This window comes from Alligator sinensis, unplaced genomic scaffold (genome assembly GCF_000455745.1).
Source record: "Alligator sinensis unplaced genomic scaffold, ASM45574v1 scaffold293_1, whole genome shotgun sequence".
NCBI classification, from domain to species: Eukaryota; Metazoa; Chordata; order Crocodylia; family Alligatoridae; genus Alligator; species Alligator sinensis.
Window position 1 is genome coordinate 151893 of NW_005842158.1, and position 23595 is coordinate 175487.

The window sequence follows — 23595 nt, forward strand, 5'->3', positions numbered from 1 at the left end:
GTGGAAGCAGATTTGCTGCTAATGACAGCAAACTGCTCTTCCTTCCTGGGGCCCTGCAATGGGCCCCTGTGGCCACCAGGGGGAGCTCTAGCCTCCCCTCCCCTCTGCTAAGCCAGGGGCTGGCAGGGTGCACTGGGCCAATAGACAGCTGTCTCCTGGTCAAGGCTGGGACATTGCTCCCTGCCCCCCAGGGCTGCCTGCTGCTGGGCCGGGGACAATGTCCCCCTTGCCCCAGCAGCAGGGAGTTCCCATCTCCAGGTCCCTGATTGGGGCTGGGGACTTGGAAAGAGCTTTGGGGGAGGGCTAGGTCCCAGCCCTCTCCCTCAATTGGTGGAGCAGCTAGCAGTGAGACCTGGCTACTAGCTGCCTCACCACTGGATTGGGGAAGGGGGCTGGGTCCTGCCTCATCCCTGTAGCTCTTTCCAAGCTCTGTGCCTCAATCACCTGATTGGGGTGCGGGGCTGGGGCCTGCCCCTGGCTGGGTCACTTCCCAGCCCTCGCTCCCCAATTGTGGGGCAGGGGCTGGAGAGCCTGTTCCCCGCTCAGCTCTTCAAGCACAGCATTGGTTGGAGAACAGGCTGGGGATCAGGTTCTCCCAGTGCTGACCATAAGAATCTTGCGGCCCCCCACTCCCCAATTGCAATGGCAATCACTCCCTGAACAAGATCTCAGAGTGGGGGGCTTGGCACTCCCTGCTGCCAGGGCAGGGGTCATTGCTCCCTGCCCTCGGGAGCTGCCTGCTGCCAGGGTGGGGTCCACCACCGGAGCCTGGGCAGGGACTATGTCCCCCTGGCCTGGCAGCAGGTTGCTCCAAGACCCCCACTCCAAGATCGCTATTGGAGAGTGAGGGCTGGGATCCTTATGTCGCATCCCCTGCTTTGCCATTGTGATCGGGGAATGGGGGGCTGGGAGATCTTGCCTCTCCCCTGCAGCGCTTTCCAAGTCCCCTGGCTCAATCAGGGAGCCAGGGCTGGGAGTTCCCTGCTGCCAGGGCAGGGGGGCATTGTCCTTCCCTGGCAGCAGGCAGTTCCCAGGGGCAGGGAGCAATATCCTGCCCGCGATCGCCAGCTGGCTGGGAACAGATTTGTTCCCAATTAGGGATCAAGAGTGGTACTGCACAGTAACTACTTTCGAGGAAATTTGCTACTTACATGTTTAGGTACAAACTTTACTTGCAATTAGCAAGGTTTACTGTGCAGTAAGCATGTGCATCTATACAGTAAACCATGCTACTTCACAGTAAAGTGTCTCGTGTAGACTCACCCAGAAAGAGCAAAAAGGAAGCTTCTGTTACTCAAAAGTAAGCTTCTCTTGGCTGGGATGATATAGTCGGGGATCCTTCTGCATTGAGCAGAGGTTGGACAAGATGACCTCCTCAGGACTGTGGGGTGCAGCCTAAATGCCACTTACGTCTGGGAAAATAGTAGGATTCAAGATGCACGCTCCTCTTATGTTCTTCCTTTTGGCTGGCTTAGGCATCCCCTGCTTGGTATGCTGAGCACTGTGCATCCCACCCCCAGCTACGTAAATCTCTTTATTTAAAGGGTAGGGGACTTAGTCACCTGCCTCAGGATTGTGAAGTCTACTCCTGAAATGCAACAGCCTACCTGATAGGGGTGGAGAATCTGAGCACCCCCATACCTAAGTCCCTCTGTGCATCTCATCCTAAGTGAGAACAGGCTATTTCATTAGTGCCCAGAGCATATATGCACTCTCTTTCCGAGTCCCTCACAGTCAAATATGATTGTCTTCCATGATTGTCCTATCTGTGAGTCTGAATACGGCTGATGAGGCCAATCTGGGATAGACAGACTGTTGCAGCTTGGGCACGTGTTTCTGTGTGGGGTGGGTAACTCTGGATTTTTTCTTCAGTCCATGACAAGCTCTTTATGCCACTTCCACTTTTCCATCTCCCATTGCCATTGTAAGGTTTCAAAGTCCTGAGCTCTTTGCAGCAGACTCTTCCTTCATTTGGGGCAGTCCTGGGTGGCTTGATAAGCACTAGCCTCTCACCAGAATACCTCTGAGCTGGTAGAGCATTTTGGACACTATACACAAAATTTCCTCATAGTGCACAGGGACAGAAAAAAATATACATACCACTTAAGACCTACTGAAATTTGTCTTGGTGGTCCATAATCTCTATGTACAATGTAAGGTGTTCAGGATAATTGATTCTGCAGACACTTCCCAGAATAACCTGCATGCTCTGAACATGCCCACTCTGTGTTTCTAATGCTAGTTCACAGCATAATGTTTTATTATTTCAGAAAGAGTATTTTTATTTGTATTTCATAGCAGTCAGGAGACCTAATTATAGAGATGCATGCTTTTTACATTTCTCTCTCATCTAGTACTCTGCGACATTTGATAACTTCGCCGATGGGAATTATTTACTAATGGAACATAGGAATCTCTCATCCACCATTGAGATCACGGTGCTTTGCGGGACAAGGCGAGGGCAGCCACTACAGTCACTCCCTTCACACATTTATCATAAGAGCTGTGACTGGTTTTTCAATCGCAAACTGGGGAAGCTAACCTTTTTGGGTAAGTGCAATGCAAGTAATATAAAGTTTATATATACACGTACCTTTTTGCCCAGTAACTGTGCTGGAGGTGACATTCCTTCAACTTAAAGCCCTGTTTCGAAAATGAATTTAAGACAACAGGGCTACTCAGTAATTAAAGGTATGCATATGCTTAAACTAATTCAGCATCAAAAGCTAATTTATTCTTCCAAGGAATGCAGCATGCCTGGTGGAAATTTGATACTGGGTGAATTTGTACAAGTGTGTTGGCAGTGCTAAGGTGGTAGGATATGTGACTGGTTCCTTGAGTCCACTATTTCCCCACCATACATGTGATCCATCAGTCCTCCAAAGCCTGTTAATCAGGCCCCCATGGAAGACAATTGTGCTATCCTTTTGAGTAAGGATTACTCAGATGAGGATCACATTCTAAATTGGGAGCTCTCACAGGCTTTTTAGCCCCCTAAACTTGAAAATATTGCCTTCTGTCTCTAGTTTTTGGAGTGTGAATATGACTTTTCAAAGTATTGCAGCTCTTTATTGGTATTGGTTGGGATTACCCATACCTGCCAGCTTTGTGATTTGTGATAGGAAAAATCTTCAAAACCTGGGGCTTCCCCCTTGTTCTGGTTCTCCAGCAAACCAGCCATTCTGGTGCTAAATTCTGGATGCGACAGGAGAAGTAATAATTATGGCTATTATCAGCCATGACAGAACCGTAACTCATAAAAACCTCACAATGCCCTCGGGAGGTAGGTAGTGTCATCACCATTTAACACAGAGAAGCTAAAACAGGGAGGGCTGGGTTCCCACTCACTTGAGACTATTTTGACATTCGTACAACTTTGTTGGCTCTAATGAGTTGCTCTTGATTTGCACTGGTGAGGTGGCAGCCAGGCCTAGAGAATTTGAACAATTCCCCCAAGGCTGTGCTAGAAATTTATGGCAGAACAAGGAATCTTTTTTTCTTTGCAATTAGCAAACCACAAGGGAGGGAAAAGATACGGCTACCTGGAAATCCAAGGCTGTCCCTCACTGAAGATCTATTATTTCAAATCCAAATATGACAGCTCTTGGACAGCTTGGTCATTCTACACAAAATATTCAGATAAACAGAGACTCATGGGAAAGCTTAAGAATGTGACCCATTTCTCGGCATCTTATCACTGTGAAGAGTAATGGATTTGGTTGAAACGGTAATAGTGAGATATAATGATTCATTCAGCATGTTTTAGCATTATAAAGAATTGTTTATATTCCTACCCTTCCTTGCAACTTATTTTTGTTCTAATTTTGTTATCTTATGTTCATCTCTTTTTAACGTAGAGAATAATACAGAGAAAAATAATATAGGGATGTAGAAAAAAGGTTGGAAAACTATAGAGGAAAAAAGAACTACAGGCAGTCCTTGGACTTATGACATAATTGGTTCCTGAAAACTGCATCTTAAGTTGAAACGTTGTAACTCAGAACCGTTTTTCCCATAGGAAACAATGTTATAAATGGGGATCGGTTCCTGAGCCAAGGCTCAATCCCCTATTTTCAGCAAAAATAACCCAGTAATTTTGTACTCGATCAATTATAGATGAGCAATATAGCTACATTAATGTATTTATATTGTAAATAGCAATCATATTGATTTGGAAGGACTTCTTTGAGGTGACTTTGCTGGACTTTTTGAAGGACTCTTGGTTGAACTTTTTGAAGTGTTCTTGGCTGGAGTCTTCTCAGGAGTCCTGGCTGCAGGTTTTTCTGGAGTCTTGTCTGCTTTCTTAAAGAAAGTGTCCAAGGAAGTTTGGACAGATGTTGTCCAGGGACATGGGCGACGCAGCAAACTTGTTTGCTGGTGTGGCGTTGCATCAGATCAAGCGTTGTAAAGTCGAAACTGAGGTCAGAAAGTTGAAACGGGGTGTCAATTTATAAACGTTGTAAGTGTGAAACGTTGTCACTTGAAATGTTGTAAGTCGAGGACTGCCTGTAAATAAGTTGCATTCAAACTAATGGAAATGTCTTGCATATCCATACTCAGATTTGACTTGATTCCAGTGAGCACTTGGGAGGTTGCTAGTTTGGACATAATGTAAATTGAAAGGATTCTCAACTTAGATATGTTATTTGCTCACTGTCCTGTGCTCTGTAGTACGTGTCACTGGAGGTTGAAGTGGTAAGCAGATTCCATTTGGCAAGAAGGCACATATTTGCAACTGGAACAACTATGGCATGCACTAGATTTTCCAGGACTTCGCATCCTTACATCAAATTTGGGTCTTTCTGGCCATAAGCAAGTACTAAATGACTGCACAGTAACTGTGCAGTACTGACTCCAAGCTTTTTTTCCCGATGCTACTGCGCAGTAGCGTCGTGTCACTATTAGTGCTTGGCAATGCTATTGCCCGATAGCAACGAGCGACAAGCGCAGTAGCTCATTCCTACTGCGCCGTAGCGTCTCATGTAGATGCACCCTCTGAAAACTACTCTTTAGCTCTATCACTGGTTATTCAAAGAGTGATGAGATGAATTCTTTGGCCAACGCCATGCAATAGTTCAGATGTGGTGGTCTTGGCAATCCCTTCCAGGCATAAAAATCTATAAATCTTGAAGCTGAGAGAGAGGGAGGACAAAACTTTTGGTTTCAGCCCTGAGAACGTTTGGCTGTTTAACGTTGTGAGCTGTTTTTATTTTTTAGTTACATTTAACTGTATGAAATAATTAGTCAACTAATTAATCCCATTTACAAGCTTTGTAGGATTCTTCAGCTGTCACTCATGTCCAAGCCTGAGGCCTAGGTTTAGTCTCAGCTCTCTTGTTCATGTGACTCGGTCTCCATAGCTACAGGCTGCATCTGCTGACACCCCACTCTCTATTTACTGCTTAATTAAGAATTTCACGCTCAGCCCTTATCTGCTGCTAAGAACAAGAACACACTGTTAAGAAATTCCAAATTTAGGCTGCTGCACAAGGAAAGTCTTTCTTGTAGGCCTGACTGCGTGGAGCCTCTTTAACTACCCTCTTGGCAACTGAGCTGCCACCCTTCAATCAAAAATCATTAAATGGGGCAGAGATAATGAGCATGTAGCATATCAAAAGGAGGATGTTTGCTTGGGCTAAGGAGGAAAAGCTGTAAGGGCCTATAAGCAGCCGCCACTTCAAAGGAAGAGGGGGCTGCCCCATCAGCAGGCCTGATAAAGAATCATTTGTTCCTGTTTGACTTATGTAAAAGGTCTGGTATGTTAGAGTCCCGTCTTGCAGACGCGAGTCCCCGCTCTTGGTGTTCGTGTGTCAGCAGTTAGGCAGCTGGGCCCAAACAGCATCGGCCAGAGCATATAATCACTTGACTCCATCCCAACAATGGACACTTGTAGGGGGTGGCTAGGGGGAGGTCCCCGAGACAATGGGAACACAATTATTGCAGCTGCTAGGGAGGGCCATAATTCTTCCTGGAGAAAGTAGCAGGCCCTTGTGGAGCTGGGAGAAGAACTTGAGTGTATTATTCATATTCTGACTTTTGGAAGCACTTTGCCATACCAGTGGGGTTCCAGCAGCTGCTCGTGTACCGCCTCTTTCTAATAATTGTACATTCTGTCAGGGGTCAACTTACTTTTGACCCTTTCCCTTTGTGCCAGTTAAAAGGCTTTTTAGGGCAAACTGTTGGGTAGTGGCAGGGGTGCATTAAATCCAAAATTATCGTCGGGAAGTACATATCAGATGCTGGCTCATTCACAGGCAGGCTCCTAAATTCACACACAGCCCTTTGCTCAGACCCAATGGAAATAAATAATAATCATAAAAAAGGGACCCGACCACGGAGAAGACATTGTTATTTAAAAAAGCCAAACAGCTGAACGAATCTGCCGTGGTCGGCAGCAGGGATTGTTCATGTTTGGCTCAGATGCTTTGCACGCCCCCCTCGTCCAATCGGACACGGCATTAGGCCAGCCTCACATAAGCAGTCATCTCTGGGGAATAAGTGTCTTGGAGAGGAGGTAATGTTGGGGGGAGACGAGACATTTTAGTCCCCTGGATGTTTTCTTTATTTGTCATCTTGGAGTTTAGATCTTGGTTCAAACAATATGGGGGCTGAATGTGAAAGGGCAACTACAATAGGGTGGTAAATTGAACCCAGGATCCAATGTTTTTGTGGATCCAGGATATATGCAATGATCCTTTTAACCAAGGTGCTTACTGCTACCTACATACATCACTCATGTTAACTAACTCCTTTACATCCCATTGAAAAAAAAACCCTTTTCAGAGCATTCACAACACAGGCAGGTTATTCCCCTGTTCCTCTGGGTCTCAGGGAGGACGATTGTAGCCTCCTGAGCTGAAGGAATGTAGGATCATCTCATTCATGTTTCTAACTACGTGCTTTAGGGTTGTCTTGCCTCCTTTGTGAGATCGACCTGTTTTCCTCTGCGGCACCTGAATCCCAGAAGAAGTATTCCCGTTGTGACATGTCCTAACAGCGGTGTTGATGTAATATCACCCCATTGTGGCATATTGTGCTCATGTAACGATATGGTGATATAAATTGCACTCAAAGGCACATTTGGACAGTGGCCCTTAATAGAGGGCTTCTTTGTAAACTGCAGTCATGATGTTGCTTAAACTCTAAGCTTTTGGGGCATTTACATACATACATTTTTGTGGCCAGACGCGCTGGAGATCTGGCACATCAGAGCAGACTCAGTTAATCGAGTCTGTTCCACATGCAAACTGATGCACGTGCTGCTGCGTTGCTTGCAGCTGTATAAGTAGCAAAATGTGCATCGGCACGTTGAAAATGGTGGCTGTGTGCTTTTGAACTTAAACACCCTCTATGTGTTTTATACCAAAAGCAGATCACTGCCATTTTTGGTGTGCTGACACTTGTTTCACTGCTTATACAAGTACAAGTGACACAGCGGTGGGCACTTTTCAAAGTGCCCAGCGTGGTGGCACTTCCATGTGTAAAAATGAAGTTTGAGGCCAAGTGTGTCTTTTCTAAAGATGACATACAATGCCTACCAGAGATCCTTGATCAAAGTCTCTGAATGCTTCAACATAAAAAAAAAATAATTATTAGAGGCATTTGGAATAAGCATTTTTTTCCCCAGAAAAAAAAAAAAAAACAACAACAAAAATTGACATGTTCAAGCTATTTTAATTTTGAAAGGTTCTAAGTATTCATTAATTTAAAATTTCTCATGGTCTTTTTAATTAAAGTATTTGTCAGAAACATTGAAAATATTATGGAAACAGTTGTCCCATCCATGTATCTTAAAATCCATTTCTTTCCAGTAAACCAAACTTTGTGTATGGGGATTGTCCCGTTGACTTCAGGGGAACAACTCATGTGAAAAGGGTTAAGCCAGATCATGGCCTAATATTGTATAAATGTGGTGTCAAAATCAGGTTTGTAGTTTACTTAGATAAAATAATTGATTCTCATTATTTTTTTAAATTATTGTTGATTCCCAAGACCTGATCAAACTTCCATTATAGTCAACAGCATTTCTGAATTGATTTTTTGTGGAAGAGCAGACCTCTAAAATGTTTGCTCTTTGTGGTGAAATATATGGCTTAAATAAAACAAAGAGGATTCCTTTGTGTTTATTACTCAAAGTTCAAGGGGCATTTGGGGTGAGAGATTGGATGCAGGGAGCTGGCTGACTCAGGGGACTGGTAAAGCAAGAATTAGCCTTTAATGTCTATTGAGGCTGAATTCAGGTTAGGTCAGTTGTTACTAAAGGTCATTTGACCATATGAAGGCTTTTGGGTGGCCTAGGTGAAATGACTTAGAGTCATAAGGTTGGAAGGGATCTCAAGGGTCATCTAGTCCAACCCCACAATTAATCCATTGAGTCTTTTTTGGTTCCTAATAGACTACTGCCCCATGTATTGATGTGCAGGAGGGAAAAAAAAATCACCGAAAGCACTAAATGCCATTTTAATTGACACATTCAGCAGAGACCAGAGACAAATGGAACAAGGAAGCACACTAATTTGTAGGGATGGTTTTTATTTTTCTGGCTGGAAGTTCATGAACAGGACAGCCTAATGAAGCACATGCTCCATCTTTGCTGCAGCTAGTGCAAATGCACTAAGAGAGAAGTCAGCCTCAGGTTGCCAAATGTTAGGGTTTTATATTGGGTGCTTTTTCCTGTAGTATCCACATGCACGTGATAATGCTATTCTGAGAACCTACTGAATGGCAGCCATTAGAAGATGACCTCCCCACGCAGAGCGTAGCAAATGCCATGTAGATGATGTCATTTATAAAAGCTTGATTCCCTGTGCTATCTTTGGTTTTACTGATGTTGAATTGCATAGTGTTACTTCTTCTTTGTGAGTCAGGCTATGAGAGACATTTATCCTAGTTTCAGCTCTTTCGTACAACCACCGGCAAAATTTTCTGTCACCACATAGCTGATGAAAGTCTAGGTTGCTCCTCCTTCAAATCAACTCACAGACCATTAACAGAAGACAAACATGTCAAGAAGATTGAATTCAGGAAGGCCTATATGATTCAGAGCCCAAGGATGCAGGGAGGGCTGTAAGTGGACGGAAAACTTATGGGCCTTATAAGGGTTTTATACAACAAGGACTTGGAACCTTATAGCTGTATTTTGTGAAGAAGTGCCTTAATCCAGCGTTTACTAATGATGTCCTTTTTTTGTGTTGACCACATCTTGTCCTATTTCTTACCTATATATATATATATATATATATATATACTTGAGACGTAACCAAAACCATTCAAGAACTGTAGTTCCTATCATCTTCTCAACTCTCGGGGCTCAAATCTCTACTGGCGTGTACCTGGTTTACACATTTATGCTTGTGCAAAGTTGGGATAAAATCTTACCAGATCAAAATCCTTGTGCTTTACACCTGCTTTGTCTTGCACAGGTACAAATAATATTGCAGGGTATAATGCAACGAAGAATCCAGCTGTGTAGTTTTTAGCCAAGCTGTTAACAAGTAAGTGGTATGGTCTTCTCTCAACATGGCTTGGATTATTACCTAACCTGGTTAATTACTGTGGCAGCTAAATATGGGTCTCTTTTGCCATTAGGCTACTCTTCTATATGGTTGCCTTCCATATAATCAGGTTGTAATGGTATTAGTTTACTATACAGATTGGATCTCCTCTCCGACTCTCTATATTCAGATGGACAAAGTGTCTCTAGTATCCTCTTGTGGTAGTCTGTCTGAGGGATGTCCTGCCCTCTTCAGGATGGGCTAATGGGGCAGATTTTCCCAGAATGCATTGAAAGAAACATAAAGTGAAGTTAGACCATGAAGAAAAAAAGGGTTTCTTACAAAAGTATGGTTGCAGGGTCCAATTCTCCTCTCGCAGGGCATGTCTACACGTTCATTAATGCGCAGTAGTTACTGCACATTTAGTTTAGTAATTATTTAATGAAGTCTGTACCAACTAAATATGCAGTAATGCTGGCTCATGGTCTTGTGTGATGTTTACTGCACGGTAGTCTAATAACATTGTGCAATAGCGTATTAGCATGGTTTTAGAGCATCACAGTATTGCACAGTGTTATTAGGTGACTGTGAAGTAAGCGTATCATATAGATGTGTCCCCAGTCAATTATTTTACCTTGGTCTTAACTCCAATGGAGTTACTCCATATTTACCCTGGCTTAAGTAAGGAGAGAACAAGAGCCAAAGTGAATAGACCAGCTTACAAAGCATGACCAAGACCACTTTAGTTAGCTCACGAGTTGCTTCAAATTTTCCTATTTCCCAGGCCTCTCCTATGATCAGAGAGTGTTTGTTCCATAGTTTGCATCCAGGTTACCTTCTGCCCCCAAACTAAGTCCTGCCAGCATTAGAAATAAGCCTCAATCCAGCATTATTGAAAAAAAAACCCCATGGATGACATGCCTGTTATTTCAGGCATTTCACAGCCAGCTTCCTTTTCTGTGGGTTTAATTTTGCTGCCAATGTTTTATTTGCTTTAATGCTCTGGCAAAGCAGTATTGAGAGGCATACTTAATCTCTCTCTGCCATTTAACTTAACACCAGTCACTGAAGTGCCTCACAGTCTTCTCTCCTGTAAGTGGGTGTTGCTATCATTCCCATGTTATAGAAGGGGAGCTGAAGTTACAGAGAAACTGAGGTCCATATGCTCACAGAAATTGAGTGCATCTACATGTGGCCGTATGGTGCCATTACTGCTCCCATCATTTAGTACTTCCTTTTGGAAGTACTAAAAGATGGTACAGTAACAGTCCATACTGCACCATACTGGTGGTGCACGGTTTTTTTTCACTGCTACATCACTGTAGCAAGCGCTATAGCAAGGGAGTGCATAGCTACGGTGGTGTAGTGGCAGCATCATGGTTTTTCCCAATGGACGCTACGGTGCTGTAGCATCTTGTGTAGATACGCCCATTGAGCACCTCACTCCATAAGGATCTGGGCTTAAGGGACTTGCTAGACCTCCACCATTGCACCATTCTCCCTTCCCAAATAGAAACCCATCCCACCACAGCAAAAGTGGAAGACTCAGCTCCATCATGTCAATCAGTGGAATTTCCATATTGTGGTTCTTTGGGTAAATCTGATACCTTTTATTAAAGATAAATCAAAAGATATCAGATTTACCCAAAGAATCTTGTCTGCTTATGTCCTTAGACCACCACGGCTACAACCTATACCCCCATATTGTAGTTCTGCACTTGAGGTTGGCTTGGACCAATAAGGGATCGAATTGTGAATAGCCTTTAGGAGACAAGGTGATGCTGAAGAGCAGGGCTGTAGCACTTGGTTTCTAAATAATCCAGCATGAGAAAAACTTCGTGGAATCCATTCAGTTTTAATTATGGAAGCCTCATTCAGCCTACTAGCATAGGCTGCTAATGCCTTCCAGTGCATTAGCCCGATACCAAATAGTAATTATCAGACAGTTTCAAGTATTTTGATTATTCAGACTAATTTATTGAATACTGAAATGTAATGAACTTAAGCCTATTTAATTATGCTTTGTTGCACTGGGAGATGGGAGGGGAGGTAGGAGAGGATGGTTCTCATGATTGAAAAGGACAAAGACTTGTTTAAGGATAACATAAGGAAATTACAGTATGGCCTGGACTCCCCTTGTGGGGCTGAGGTACACGTGGGGAAGATAACAGAGCGTTCCTGAATGGATAGCTGGGAAGTGGTCCTGTTTAAGCACCTGAGAAGAGTCAGGTAGGCTGAGAGCCTTCCATTTTCCCCTTGATGCACAAATGTTAAGGTCAAAAGATACCCCCATATCAGTGCTGTAACCTGCATCTCTAGGAAATAAGGAGCTGTCTGATTTGAAGAATCAGAGATGCTTCTTCTGCATTAGCTTTTTACCCAGAATTTGAGACGGATTGAGACCAGAGAGGGGAAGGAGTTCTCTGTCTTTACCTATTGATGAACAGAGGGATGGATGATAACAGTAATCACTTCCTTTGCATAATCTTTCTACCCAGGTGTCCTTCTGTGACACTATGGGCGTCAATGTAAGAGATCTGAAACTCAGGATTAGTTAGTAAAACTGATTTGAGGGGAATCATATAAAATCAGGTGTGGAAGGGACTTGAGGTGGTAATCTAATTTCAGAGCCATAGCTATTAAGTTAGGCACTCTGTGCAAAACTTCCTGGGGGCAGGGAGAAGAGCTGAGCACCAGAGAGTACAAGGAGGGGAAGAGGGAGGAAAGTAGTCAGTCTCACCTGCTAAAGCTCCTGTGACGAGGTGGCATGGGTCTTCTTCCTTGGCTCTGCACCCAGAACCTACATTTGGGTGGCATGGGAGTGTGTCAGGCTGGCTCCCATAGCTGGGTAGTGTGGGGGTGCTCCTGACATAGTAAGGACTTGGGGGGAATGCCAGTTTGGTGCCCCTCTAGAGCTGGTGCTCCAGTTATGGTACTATCTAATCCAATAGTTTTACCACCTCATTTCTGGATTTGGGCCAGGGAGATAAGAGCAAGTGGATAAGGTCTGCTCATTAGCCGTGCAGAGAATGCAGGGGATGTGGTGTAGACATGGTCTTAGATTCCAGGAAGATACAAAAAGACAGTAAATACATATGGGTTAGAGTCTAGTTTATGATCACAGATATCCCATTGTAAATCTAGAGCAACTCACGAGTGTCATCCCATGGAAGTCAAGAAAGCTAATGTGGGCTTGATGACCTACATAAGATCAAGATTGAGCGTATCGTGCATTTTTTTTCTTAGCTAAGTGTCAAGAGACCTTCAGTGTTCACAAATATAAATGAACGTACTGTTTAAAAAAAATACTAAAAGAAAATTGTGGAAAAGGATCTACCATTGCCCTAAGTTTTGGGAAAAGTTTTTCCATTAGAAATTTGAGTCATTACTGGAAAATGTAACATCAGGGAGTATTAAAGACTCACTTTTGAACATTTTAGTTGTCTATAACCCATTCTCTGTATTCAGTTACAGGTGAAGACCTAATTCAAGTGACATTCAAGGAGGAGGAAAGGGTCTCTATACCTGCACCAGGTGTGTATCAGTTTTACTTAAAGAGTCACAGCAATTCTTTTCCCTAGGTTTCCAGAAATGCAGTATTAAAGATCACCTCTATGGTTTTCACATCTAGTAACCCACGAGGGGCTGTAGGTATTTATTTAAATCAGGGGCGGGCAGTTATTTCAGGTGGAGGGCTGCTTACCCAGTTTTGGCAAGCTGTCGAGGGCCACATGGGTAGCCCTGCCCCTTGGCAGGTGCCCCACACCCTGGCCACCATCTTGGGACCAATGCCTTAGGGCCAGCACTGGTGGGGCCCAGAGCAGAGCACAGGCTGGCACGGGTCTGGGGAGCTGGGCTGGGCTGCACCAGCAGGGACAGGGGGGAGCTGGCCTGGCTCCATAGAGTCCCTACCAGCCAGGACCCTGTACCCCTGTGACCTGCTCTGGGCCCTGCTGGTGCTGGCCCCAGGACACCAGTGTGGGCCCCGCGCTCCCACTGACTCCCGCACCCTCTCACTCCTAGTGCCCCCATGGCCCCGCGGTACAGGTGGGGGGGCAGCATGCAGCTCCAACCCCCAGCTTGCTAGCAGGGAAGGAGCTGGTGCGGAGCGTGGGGAAAAGTGGCCCACGCTCAGCACCAGCTTATAACCCACCCCTGCTGCCAGCCTGGGCCCTGTGCTGGCTCTGGACTCTCCCGTTGGGGCTGTGCCACAGCGGTAGCAGCTTCTCGGCGTGGAGGAAAGCGGCTCCCATGCTTGCTACGCCTGGCAGTGTTTGCCACCACTGCCTCTGTGCTGCCCAGCGTGCGAGCTCCGGGCGGGCAGCAGCAGCACCAATCTTCCTGGTGCTGGGTGCAGGCTGAGCCCAGCAGTGGTCCCAGGCGGCAAGGGCAGCCTCCTGTCATCCGGTGCGCAGCATCCGTCAGGCAGAGTGGGGGCCTGCCTGCACCCCTGGGAGGGCTGCTGGGATGTGCCAGACTCCTCCCAGAGGTGCAGGCCCCCAATCTGCCTGCTGGATGACAGGAGGCTGCTCCTGACACCTGGGACGGCACTGGGCACAGCCTGCACCCAGCACCGGGAAGATTGATGCTGGCACTGACCCCAGCTGGCAGCAACAGCATGCTGGCAGAGTGGGGGCCTGCCTGCACCCCTGGGAGGGCTGCTGGGATGTGCCAGACTCCTCCCAGAGGTGCAGGCCCCCAATCTGCCTGCTGGATGACAGGAGGCTGCTCCTGACACCTGGGACGGCACTGGGCACAGCCTGCACCCAGCACCGGGAAGATTGATGCTGGCACTGACCCCAGCTGGCAGCAACAGCATGCTGTCATCCGGTGCACAGATCCAGGGGTCCGCACCACCCAGGAGGGCTGGGGCTGTGCCACAATCTTCCTGGGGGGCGCGACCCCCAGATCTGCGCGGGGTGACAGGAGGCTGCTGCCACCAGCTGGGATTGGCGCTGAAGCCAAGCCCAGCTTCGAAACTGGAAATGTTTCAAAACTTTCAAAACATTTCAAGTGCCCTTGTTTCATTTTGAAGCTGCTTCGAACGCTTTTGTTTCATTTCGATTTCGTTGTTTCGAGGTCGAAACGTATCGGAACAGCTTCAAAATGAAACCCCTGGCGAAATTTCGCACAGGCCTATAAGAGACTATAAACTCTTGTTAAGAAATACCATATTGGATCCCAGAGTCATGGAGACTGTAAGTCTAAGGTATGTTTTTGTTCTAAATAGGGACCTTAGTTGTAATAGTATGACTTTATTATGCAGTTACACATTGGGCCAGACAGCCTGCCATACTGAAGAGCACAACCAGAAGCCAGGAAGACCTTGAGCGTTCTGATTTTGGATTGGGCTCTGGTTTGCCACATTATCCATTAATATGAAAAACAACATCAAACTGTGTTGCAGTTGGGTTTGGGGCTCCATTGCATAAGGTGCTGAACACCTGTACAACAGCAAGGCCTAGAACAAAAGAGCTGACATGCTAAAATTGAATGCAACTTCCTTGGGCTTTATTTTCCTCGTGGTGGAATAGGGTTAATGCTTTTCTCACAGGATTCATCATTTTGTTAATTAGTTTGCATTATATTTAGAAGCCTCAGTCTAGATTGGATGAAAACGGTCTGTATTGTGGGTGACATGAGTTGGGCCCTCGATTTGAACAGAGACAGAATTTCACCGCGGGCTACAGTAGTGGTGCTCAACCTCTGGCCTATGGGCCAGATATGGCCCATGAAGCTGCTGTGAATGGCCCATCACTGGCATGTCAATGCAGGTGAATGCTCCTATTATTCATCCCCCGGCCTTTCCTCTGCTCCAGAGCAGCATGAAAGCTGTGGCTATATCTAGACCCTGCACTGACATACCAGCGAGCTCAGAGTTTTCATGGAGCTCTGGAGCCCAAAAGCTGAGCACTGCCACTGCTGCTCATCTTCTCATTTCAATATTGGGGGAGGAGAATGTAAATGGCAGCAGCACTCAGCTCCTGGGTGCCAGGGCCCTGTGAAAGCTTTGGCAGCTTGGAGTGGAGAGGCAATGGAAACCCACCTTTGGCAGCCCCCCACGCACATGGCTCTGGTGCAGCACAGGGCTGGCTACATCACCTGAAAACAAAAGACAGTTATATAAAAAGATAGTCATTTTAAAGAAAACCCAATGCTGTAGGGCAGAAAATGGTCCTACTCCCACTGCATTCCCAAAGCACATGGCTTTCTGTTCAGGAGACAGTGATGGGGCGCTGGGAAGCAGAGGTAAGGTATAGCGCTGCCAGATAGGCAATCTCCATCTCCATCCCCATCTCCCACGGGCCTCAGACCCAGCAGTCCTCCACCAACACTAAGAATCTGGAAATCAAGAACCTGGAAGCCAACCGGTTCTTTACAAGCTGAGCAAGCCTCAATCTCTGCTGCGGCACAGGGCATGGTTTCATTTGAAAGTTTAACAATTTTTTTGTAAAATGTAAAATAATACTAAAATTACTAAAAGTGTATGTTTTCCTTCCTAAGATTGTTTTAAAATCTTAATATTTGGATACACCCAAGCATAGAACTGCAATGCTTTTCTTTGCTCCCTCAATCCATGCTGATTTTAAGGTTTGAACCACTTGGGAGGGAAAAAAAGGTTGAACACTACTGGGATAGAGGGCCTTTCTCTTCCACTCAAGGGCAGACTGATCACCAAATGTGGGATGAGGCAGGAATTTGACCCCAGGGTCTGATTGGCATGGACAGTAGGGGCTTCTCCTTCCTCTGTAGAAGGGGGCATAGAAATCTTCCTTGGATTTCTTGAGCATATTTTAAAACTATTTCCTGTTCTTGCACTGGCAGGAATATTGTCAGTGCTCTTGTCCCCCTGCTTTACCTTTGGAGAATTAGGGTGATCTTTATGTTTACAGGCTTGTGTCTGGTAGTTGTGTTAGAGGATGTTCATGCAGTTGCAAATAGGCTAGATGGCTACTTCATAGGATGGTTTAGATAGGGATTTGCCCTGTCCTTAGGCTCCTGAGGTCCCATCCAGCCCTATTTTCTGATGAGTCTATGATTCTGTGTGCTGATTTCCATATAGCCCAAGTCTTTTGACTCTTAGGACATGTGGCAAAATCTAGCCACTACCCATGGTTTTATGGGGAGAAGGGTATGTAATAAGAGCTGGCGTTTGTTGGCAGGGTGCGCCCATTTGGTACATTCTGGTGCTTATAACTTGAGAGAGGTAATCGATTGCTATTTTGCAGTAACTTATTTGCAAAGCAATCTGAAGTAGTAGAGTATGGCAGTGCGACAGGAGAACTGCAAATTACTCAAAGATTTGATTTGGGAAAGTAACAAACAACGGGGCTGCCAAGAGGGTCTCAAAATCCTGGAAGCACTGTCTTTTCCACGCTAGTCCTAGTTCTTCTATACGGTTAGGAATACTGGTAGGGTGGTACGCTCATTATTTAACCATTTTAAATTTATAATAGGGTGATAATACTTGAGGCGTGTGACTATCAAAGAAATGCCGGACCTCTCAAATCTCATATCAATCATTCTATGTGTGTCCTTTTCTTCCAGCTCCTTCCGATGGCATTTTGAAATGGTCAATGCCTGAATCATGGAGCGGTGTGGGCAGGGGCTGGGGTGGATACAATCACAGCATTCCCGCCCCTGGAGAAGACGTCATCATCTTGCCTAGTAAGTAAAAGAAAGGACAAATAGTCAATTGGTCCAAGGGCGTGACTATCCTGCCGAAGTCAGCTGTATTTTAGCAAGTCCTAATTAATGTGTGAATTCTCACATGTGCAGAAATACACTAGAACATTTGTTTCTGGCCAGTGCTTGATCCGAGGCTGCGTCATAAGTCGGTGAGGTCTGAAACAAAGACGGTTCTCATTCTCACTTTCTTCTTTCACACAGAGCATTGGCTTGCCAGCAGACTATGCACGCCCAGTTACATGGGGGGAGGTTATCCTGGAGGCCAAGCAGCAGTAATTGCAGATTTGCCATATCAAAGCGAACGAGGAATGTATCTTTCCACTTACCTGGTGGCGTTTGCTGGGGGCTATATTTTGCCTATGTTTCCAAGCCTAGACTGGCTTCCCTTTTGCCTTTGTGTTGCTTGTCTATGTGTCGATTTTAATTTCTAAATTCATTTGCAGTTTGGGTTGGGAGTCTAGCTTTGTCTTTGGCTTTTACTTTACCAGCGCAGAGAAGCTGAAAGATAGTCTCTGACATGTCTCTGAGGAGGTCCACGTTCAAATCCCTGTACAGTCAAGAATCTGTGGCTGGAGACAGAAGTTACACATAAACTGGTTTAAGTCATCAGAAACTGGTTTCAACTTGTACCAGAACAGAAGTTCAGTGTACATAAACCAGTTTCAAAATGCCTGAAACTGGATTAGATGAACCTGGTTGAATGCAGTATCCAACTTAACTGATTTGGGTCAAACCGGTTTATGAAACTTCTGTCCCAGGCCTGTGTGAGGCTGGGTCAATCTGTGTCCTGTCAATGCAAATGCTATATAACAGTAATAACAGCATTCAAGCTGTCAGCCCCTGGAGTTGTATATCCTGAGAAGCTGGGTGCTGGGCAGTCACAGTAAAATGTCCTTTGAATTCAGCCCACACTAACCTGTGCTGACAAAGCCTCAGATGACTTATCTTCCCTGTCTCTTTATTCCAACCTCCAAGGAGCTTGCTTTGGCTTTCTGGTTTTGTGGTCTGGGTTCTTGTTGGTGCCCGTTTTAATATCAAACAAGTTAAGATGATCAGTCTTGTATTTGTTTTTATACTCTGAAATGTTGTATAGAAACTGCTTGTAGATAAGGAATACTTCAACCAACTCCTCTGTTCCCCTAATAACAAACTGAATTCAAGACAGAACTGTACTTTCTGGTGATTACTGGGGCTGAGGAAATACGTAGCCCCTCTTGGAATACCCTACACAGAGCTCCGGCACATAAGCAATTAGGATGAGAGCTATGAGATTTTTTTTGGTTTGTTTGTTTGGAAAACTTTTTGCTTTTGTGCCAAAATATGCCATTTTAAGGTAGAATCATAGACTCATAAGGCTGGAAGGGACCCTGAAGGATCATTGGGTCCAGCCCCCTGCATGAGCAGGAAAGACATCTGAGGTCGGACGAGCCCAGCCAGGTGACCGTCCAGTCTTCTCTAGGGTAGACGATTGCACCACCTCTGGGGGGAGCTTGTTCCATAGTCTGCACACCCTAGTTGTAAAGAAGTTTTTCCTAATGTTCAGCCTGAAACTATCTTCCAGGAGTTTGTGGCCATTGTTTCTAGTTTTCCCCCAGGGTGCCCTGGTGAACAGTTGTTCACCGAGCCCCTGATGTACACCTCTGATATAGCGGTAAGCCGCAATCAGGTCCCCCCTCAGCCTTCTTTTCTTTAGGCTGAGATCCCTCAGCCTCTCTATGTATGGCTTGCCATGCAAGTCCTTGATCATATGGGTGGGCCTTCTCTGGACCCTCTCCAGCTTTAGCATGTCCCTGTTGAATTGCGGCGCCCAGAACTGGTCGCAATACTCCAGCTGCCGCCACACCAATGTTGAGTAAAGTGGGAGAATCACCTCTTTGGATTTACTGGAGAGGCACTGATTGATACATGCCAGAGTTTTATTGGCCCTAGCGGCTACTGCATTGCATTAGCAGCTCATATTCATGCTGGGGTCTATTGTTATCCCCAGATCCCTCTCATTTGTAGTGCAGGTCAGGTTAGCGATGCCCAGCCTGTAGGTGTGCTGTGGGGGGTCTTCCTTCCCAGATGTAGCGCTTTGCATTTCTCTACGTTGAACCTCATTGGGTTCCCTTCTGCCCAACATGCCAGCCCATCTAGGCCTGCTTTATCTGCAGCCTATCTGCGGGTGCGTCCGCATAACCCCATATCTCAGTGTCGTCCGCGAACTTGGCCAATGTGATCAAAACATTGTATACATTTATTTTTTATTTTAAAAAGTTGGTTCTGTAGGATGAGGAAGACCTATAAAAATAATTTAAAAAACAACCCTTTTCACAATTTCAAGATAAAACGTTTCAGGTTTTGATTAAAGATGCATTTAATTTTAAGTTATTTCACTTTTTATTTTTATTAAAATCTTCCAAAAATGGCACTTTTTTTTCAAGTCAGTGGAATTTGCTTTGTCTGAAATATTACCATTTTTATTTTGGGCAATTTTAAAAAAAAAGATTCTTTCTGGGTCAAGTTGAATGTTTTTCCTCTCCTTGCCTCCCAGGTTCTTGGAACTTCCACTGAATTGAAAAATCAGGGATTTAATTCTCATTTATATACAGGAGGTATGCAAAGTTGCTCAGATCTGTACTCCAGTTGGCTGCAGTATGCATGCACAAAAGAACATGGGAAATGCCATTTACTGTATCAGGCCATAGGTCCATCTAGCCCAATATCCTGTCTCATGCTGGCAGAGATTGGATGGTTGCAGGGAAGGTAAAAAGGGCATGTCCAGGATTTTCCATCCCCTGCTCCTTCCTCTCCCACTGCATCTTCCAGCATGCAGAGATTTAGAAAATTCTGATTCAGAAGCTGCATCCCTTTTACCCACCCAATTGAACCATGTTTGATGCCTACATTGAAGTGTTTGAAAGATTTTGGCATAATTGATCCAAATAATATTCGGTTGGAGAATTATAGAATTCATAGAAGAGACCTCTGAAGGTCATCTAGTACAACCCTCTGCTCTAGGAAGGTCATCTCTGTCACTCAAACCATCCTATATAAGTCCTTATCTAACCTAATCCTAAAACTAAACAATCAACCCTGTTGCACAGTGAGAAGGCATATTCCAAAAGCACCTTAAACTGCCACAGGTAAACCCAGGAGAACAGGGATGTTCCCACCACTGCAAGGGTCATTAAAGTGCACTTGAGAGATCCAAGGAAGAGGGACATGCTTCCCACTACGGAGGAGGGCAACTCTTCCCACAATTTGTGCCAGTCTGACCATGGGGTAAAATTTCTTCCTGGCCCCAGATGTGGCAATTGGTCTGACCCTCAGTGTAGGGGCAAGACCCGCTAACCAGGAACCTCCAGGTTTTAGTCCCAGTGGGAGCACTGGTACACTCCAGTCAAAATCCCCAGTCTTGGCCATGGCCAACACCCTATGCTAATGAGAAAGGTGAAATTCTTCTCCCTCCCCTACCCCTTCTTCCCTCCCACCCAGCACTTGTATCAACAGGAGGGGAAAGACTTCTTCCTGGCCCCATGTAGCAACCAGCAAAGCCCAGAAGACTGGGCAAACCAAACACCTTCCATTCAGCTCTGCAACTTCAGGGCAGCAAGCGTAACTCCATCCACTGCACCCTATACCTGAACAGCCAGAGCTCCCCTTTCTGTATCCCCTCCATGGTCTTATCTCAGTTGCCTTAACCTTATTTCATGACTAAGCTGGTTGTGGGGCTCTACTTCATTCTCCTGCTGCTGACCATGGTCCTCTCCAATATCCACCTGCTCTCGGCTGTATAGCTTTTTATTTCCCAGTGATTGCTCATGTGCATGTGTCAGTAGGGGACCCCTGGGGTTCCCGCTGTTGCTCTTTACAAAGAAGTCCAGGCATAGCTACTCCTCGATCATCCTTTCCCAGTACTTCCCCAGCCTCTTCCTGAAAACCTCCAGCGATGAAGATTTCACAACTTCCTTAGGTCACGTGATATTTTGTATGTAGCACTGAAATTCATCCCATTTCCATGGGATCTGATCTTTTCCTGTTATTTTGGTGTATTTGTCCTCACAACATCCCTCTGAGATAGGGAAGTGCCAGTTCTCAATTTTATGGAGGAAGCATTGAGGCACAGAGAGGCTAAATGACTTGACCAAGGTTGCAAGAGAACTACATGGCCAGATGTGTACCCCAGCAATTTATAACCCCAGCAATTTTATTGACCAGCAATAGGTCAGAGAATGGATTTTGAGCTGAGCTCCGGGGAACAGGGGGAGTCATGGAATGGGCTCATCACATTTCGTCTGCTGCTGCTGCTAAGGTGCGGGCTCATGCTGGTGCGTGGGCAGGCTCACTGCATGCTGGCTGCATTAGGACTTTCAGTGTGGGCTCTCCAGGGGCTGCCATTCTGTTTCCTCCTCTAAATCAGTGCTGGTGCCCCACTTGCCATCCCCTAGTATGGTCCAGTGTACAAAAAAAGCTTGAATCCAGATACCCCAAGTTGAGCCCAACCTGCTATTTCACTACAGCAGGTGAAATATTCCCATACCTTAGGTTTTCAACTCACTGTAGAGATGACTGATTTTTTTTTTCACATTGAAAACGGTGACTGAGAAACAGGGAAGCTATATTTGACCAGTATATATACCCCAGTACTTTTTCCTGCCATGGCAGGGGGTCGGACTTGATGATTGCTCAGGTCCCTTCTGACCCGACCAACTATGAAACTATGACCAAAGTTTTTGCAAATCCATTCTCTCCTGTTTTTCCTAAAGGCTTTACTACAGAAATCGCCACTGCAAAGATAAAAATTGGCACAATTGGTGTAAATCATGAGCTATTCATTTGAAATTCCCAAGGAGAAGCACGTTGGCCTTTTTCTATTTTGTGCTAAGTAGGTTCTTGTACCACTCTCCTCACAATAATATTTGAGTGCCTCCCAATCATGTGTTAAGCAATGTGACTAACTTCTTCTCATGTGTGGCTTATTTCATTCCCTCTCCCATCCTTTCCCCAAGGGGAGAACTGTCCTTGTAGTGGAGTAATTTGCTTTTCATAGTTTCATGGAGCTTCAGGGTGGAAGGAAGCACTAGGTTATTTAGTTTGATTTCATACTTATTGAAGTCCATATATAAAATCCTGTATCTTCAGCCCAAAGTCTACAGGAAGACTAAGGTATTTTGGTTTTCTAAAGACCGACCTGCATGCCACAGGCAGAGAACAAGAGAGACAAAGCTGCCACCAATGATTGAGGCCCCTGACCTGGCAAAGAATTAGTTAGGTGATATCCAAGAAGGGGAAATCCTTTCTGGACTGTAGGAGAAAGCAAAAAGCCAAACTCTATTTGCTGAGCAGAAACAGAGATCATGGTCTGTGCCTGGGGGTTTTTGCATTGAACTAGGCCACGGAGTATCCTGAAGAGTCCCCAAGATAAGAACACAAAGATTTCAATATTATGTTACAGTACAAACACTGAGAGGTAGTTATCTCTGTTGGTCTGAAGTCAGATGGAAGGCAGGTTAAAGATGCACCTTGCAGGACAAACGCTGGCACACCATACGAGATCCTTGTTGCAAAGTGGATCAAAAAGCTGCATTTAGTCTTGAATTCTAGGGTTCAGCTCCTTGGATTGTGCTACTGCATAACAGCAAAAATGACTGTCTCCATACCTAGACCTTAACGAATGGCAAAACCAAAGCAAAATGTTTAATTGCCAAAAAGAAACAAACAAGGGCCATGTTTGAACGTTAGGTCACACTTGATTCCATGTAGCATTTTAGTTTGTACGGGGCAGGTTTTTGGCAATGCCTTTCTCAGCTCAGCTATAACTATCAAGTTAATGGGATTGCATAGAAGCCTTTACCAGTTCAGTGCCTATATGCACATGGTTGGTTGGTGTCCAAACCTCCCCGACACCTCCCCAGGGGCTTTACCTTTACTTTTAGTAATAATGAGGACAAACTGTCTAGCCTGGTCCTCCTGAGATAGCTATTTCATCACTTGCCTCGCCGCTCTCTGTCTTCACTCCTCTTGGGTTGGAGTGCACGAGCCCCAGTAGATCAGGTGCTAAGGTGAGTTAGAAGAATAACAAGGCAACCTCATACAAGGGTCTAACACTTAATCAGGGGTTGCTTTGAGGCTGGGATGCTACGAAGTAATTTCTAGCTGGAAACAAGGACGATGATCCAAAACTAAAGAAGAACAAACAGCTGTTGATAGCAGACGAGTTTGGATTTTTTTTTTCCTTGGCCTCTGCAAATGCTGATCTAGTTACACAACAAGTAGTTCCAAAAAAGTGGGCAAGCCCTTCTTCTTATGAGAATGGCAAGTGGTCAGAAAAGTACCTGTAGTGATAGTAGGAACTTTGCAGTGGGAATCCAAGTTACCAGACGGTGTTAAATACATTAGAATATAAGAAGTGTGTAACAGGGAAACCTTA

At 45.3% G+C, this 23595-nt stretch overlaps 1 protein-coding gene across 1 annotated transcript in view; it reads left to right on the top strand.

Annotated features, from left to right (window-relative positions):
* The window catches only part of LOC102376036 (fibrocystin-like), a gene marked incomplete at its 5' end in the record, with an annotated part of 317838 nt that overhangs the window by 150982 nt on the left and 143261 nt on the right, over positions 1-23595 (top strand). Inside the window, 3 exons of the mRNA XM_025206503.1 lie at positions 2355-2550; positions 12963-13028; positions 17043-17162. Coding sequence (XP_025062288.1) covers positions 2355-2550; positions 12963-13028; positions 17043-17162 — 382 coding nt within the window. The remainder of the gene's footprint in view (positions 1-2354; positions 2551-12962; positions 13029-17042; positions 17163-23595) is intronic.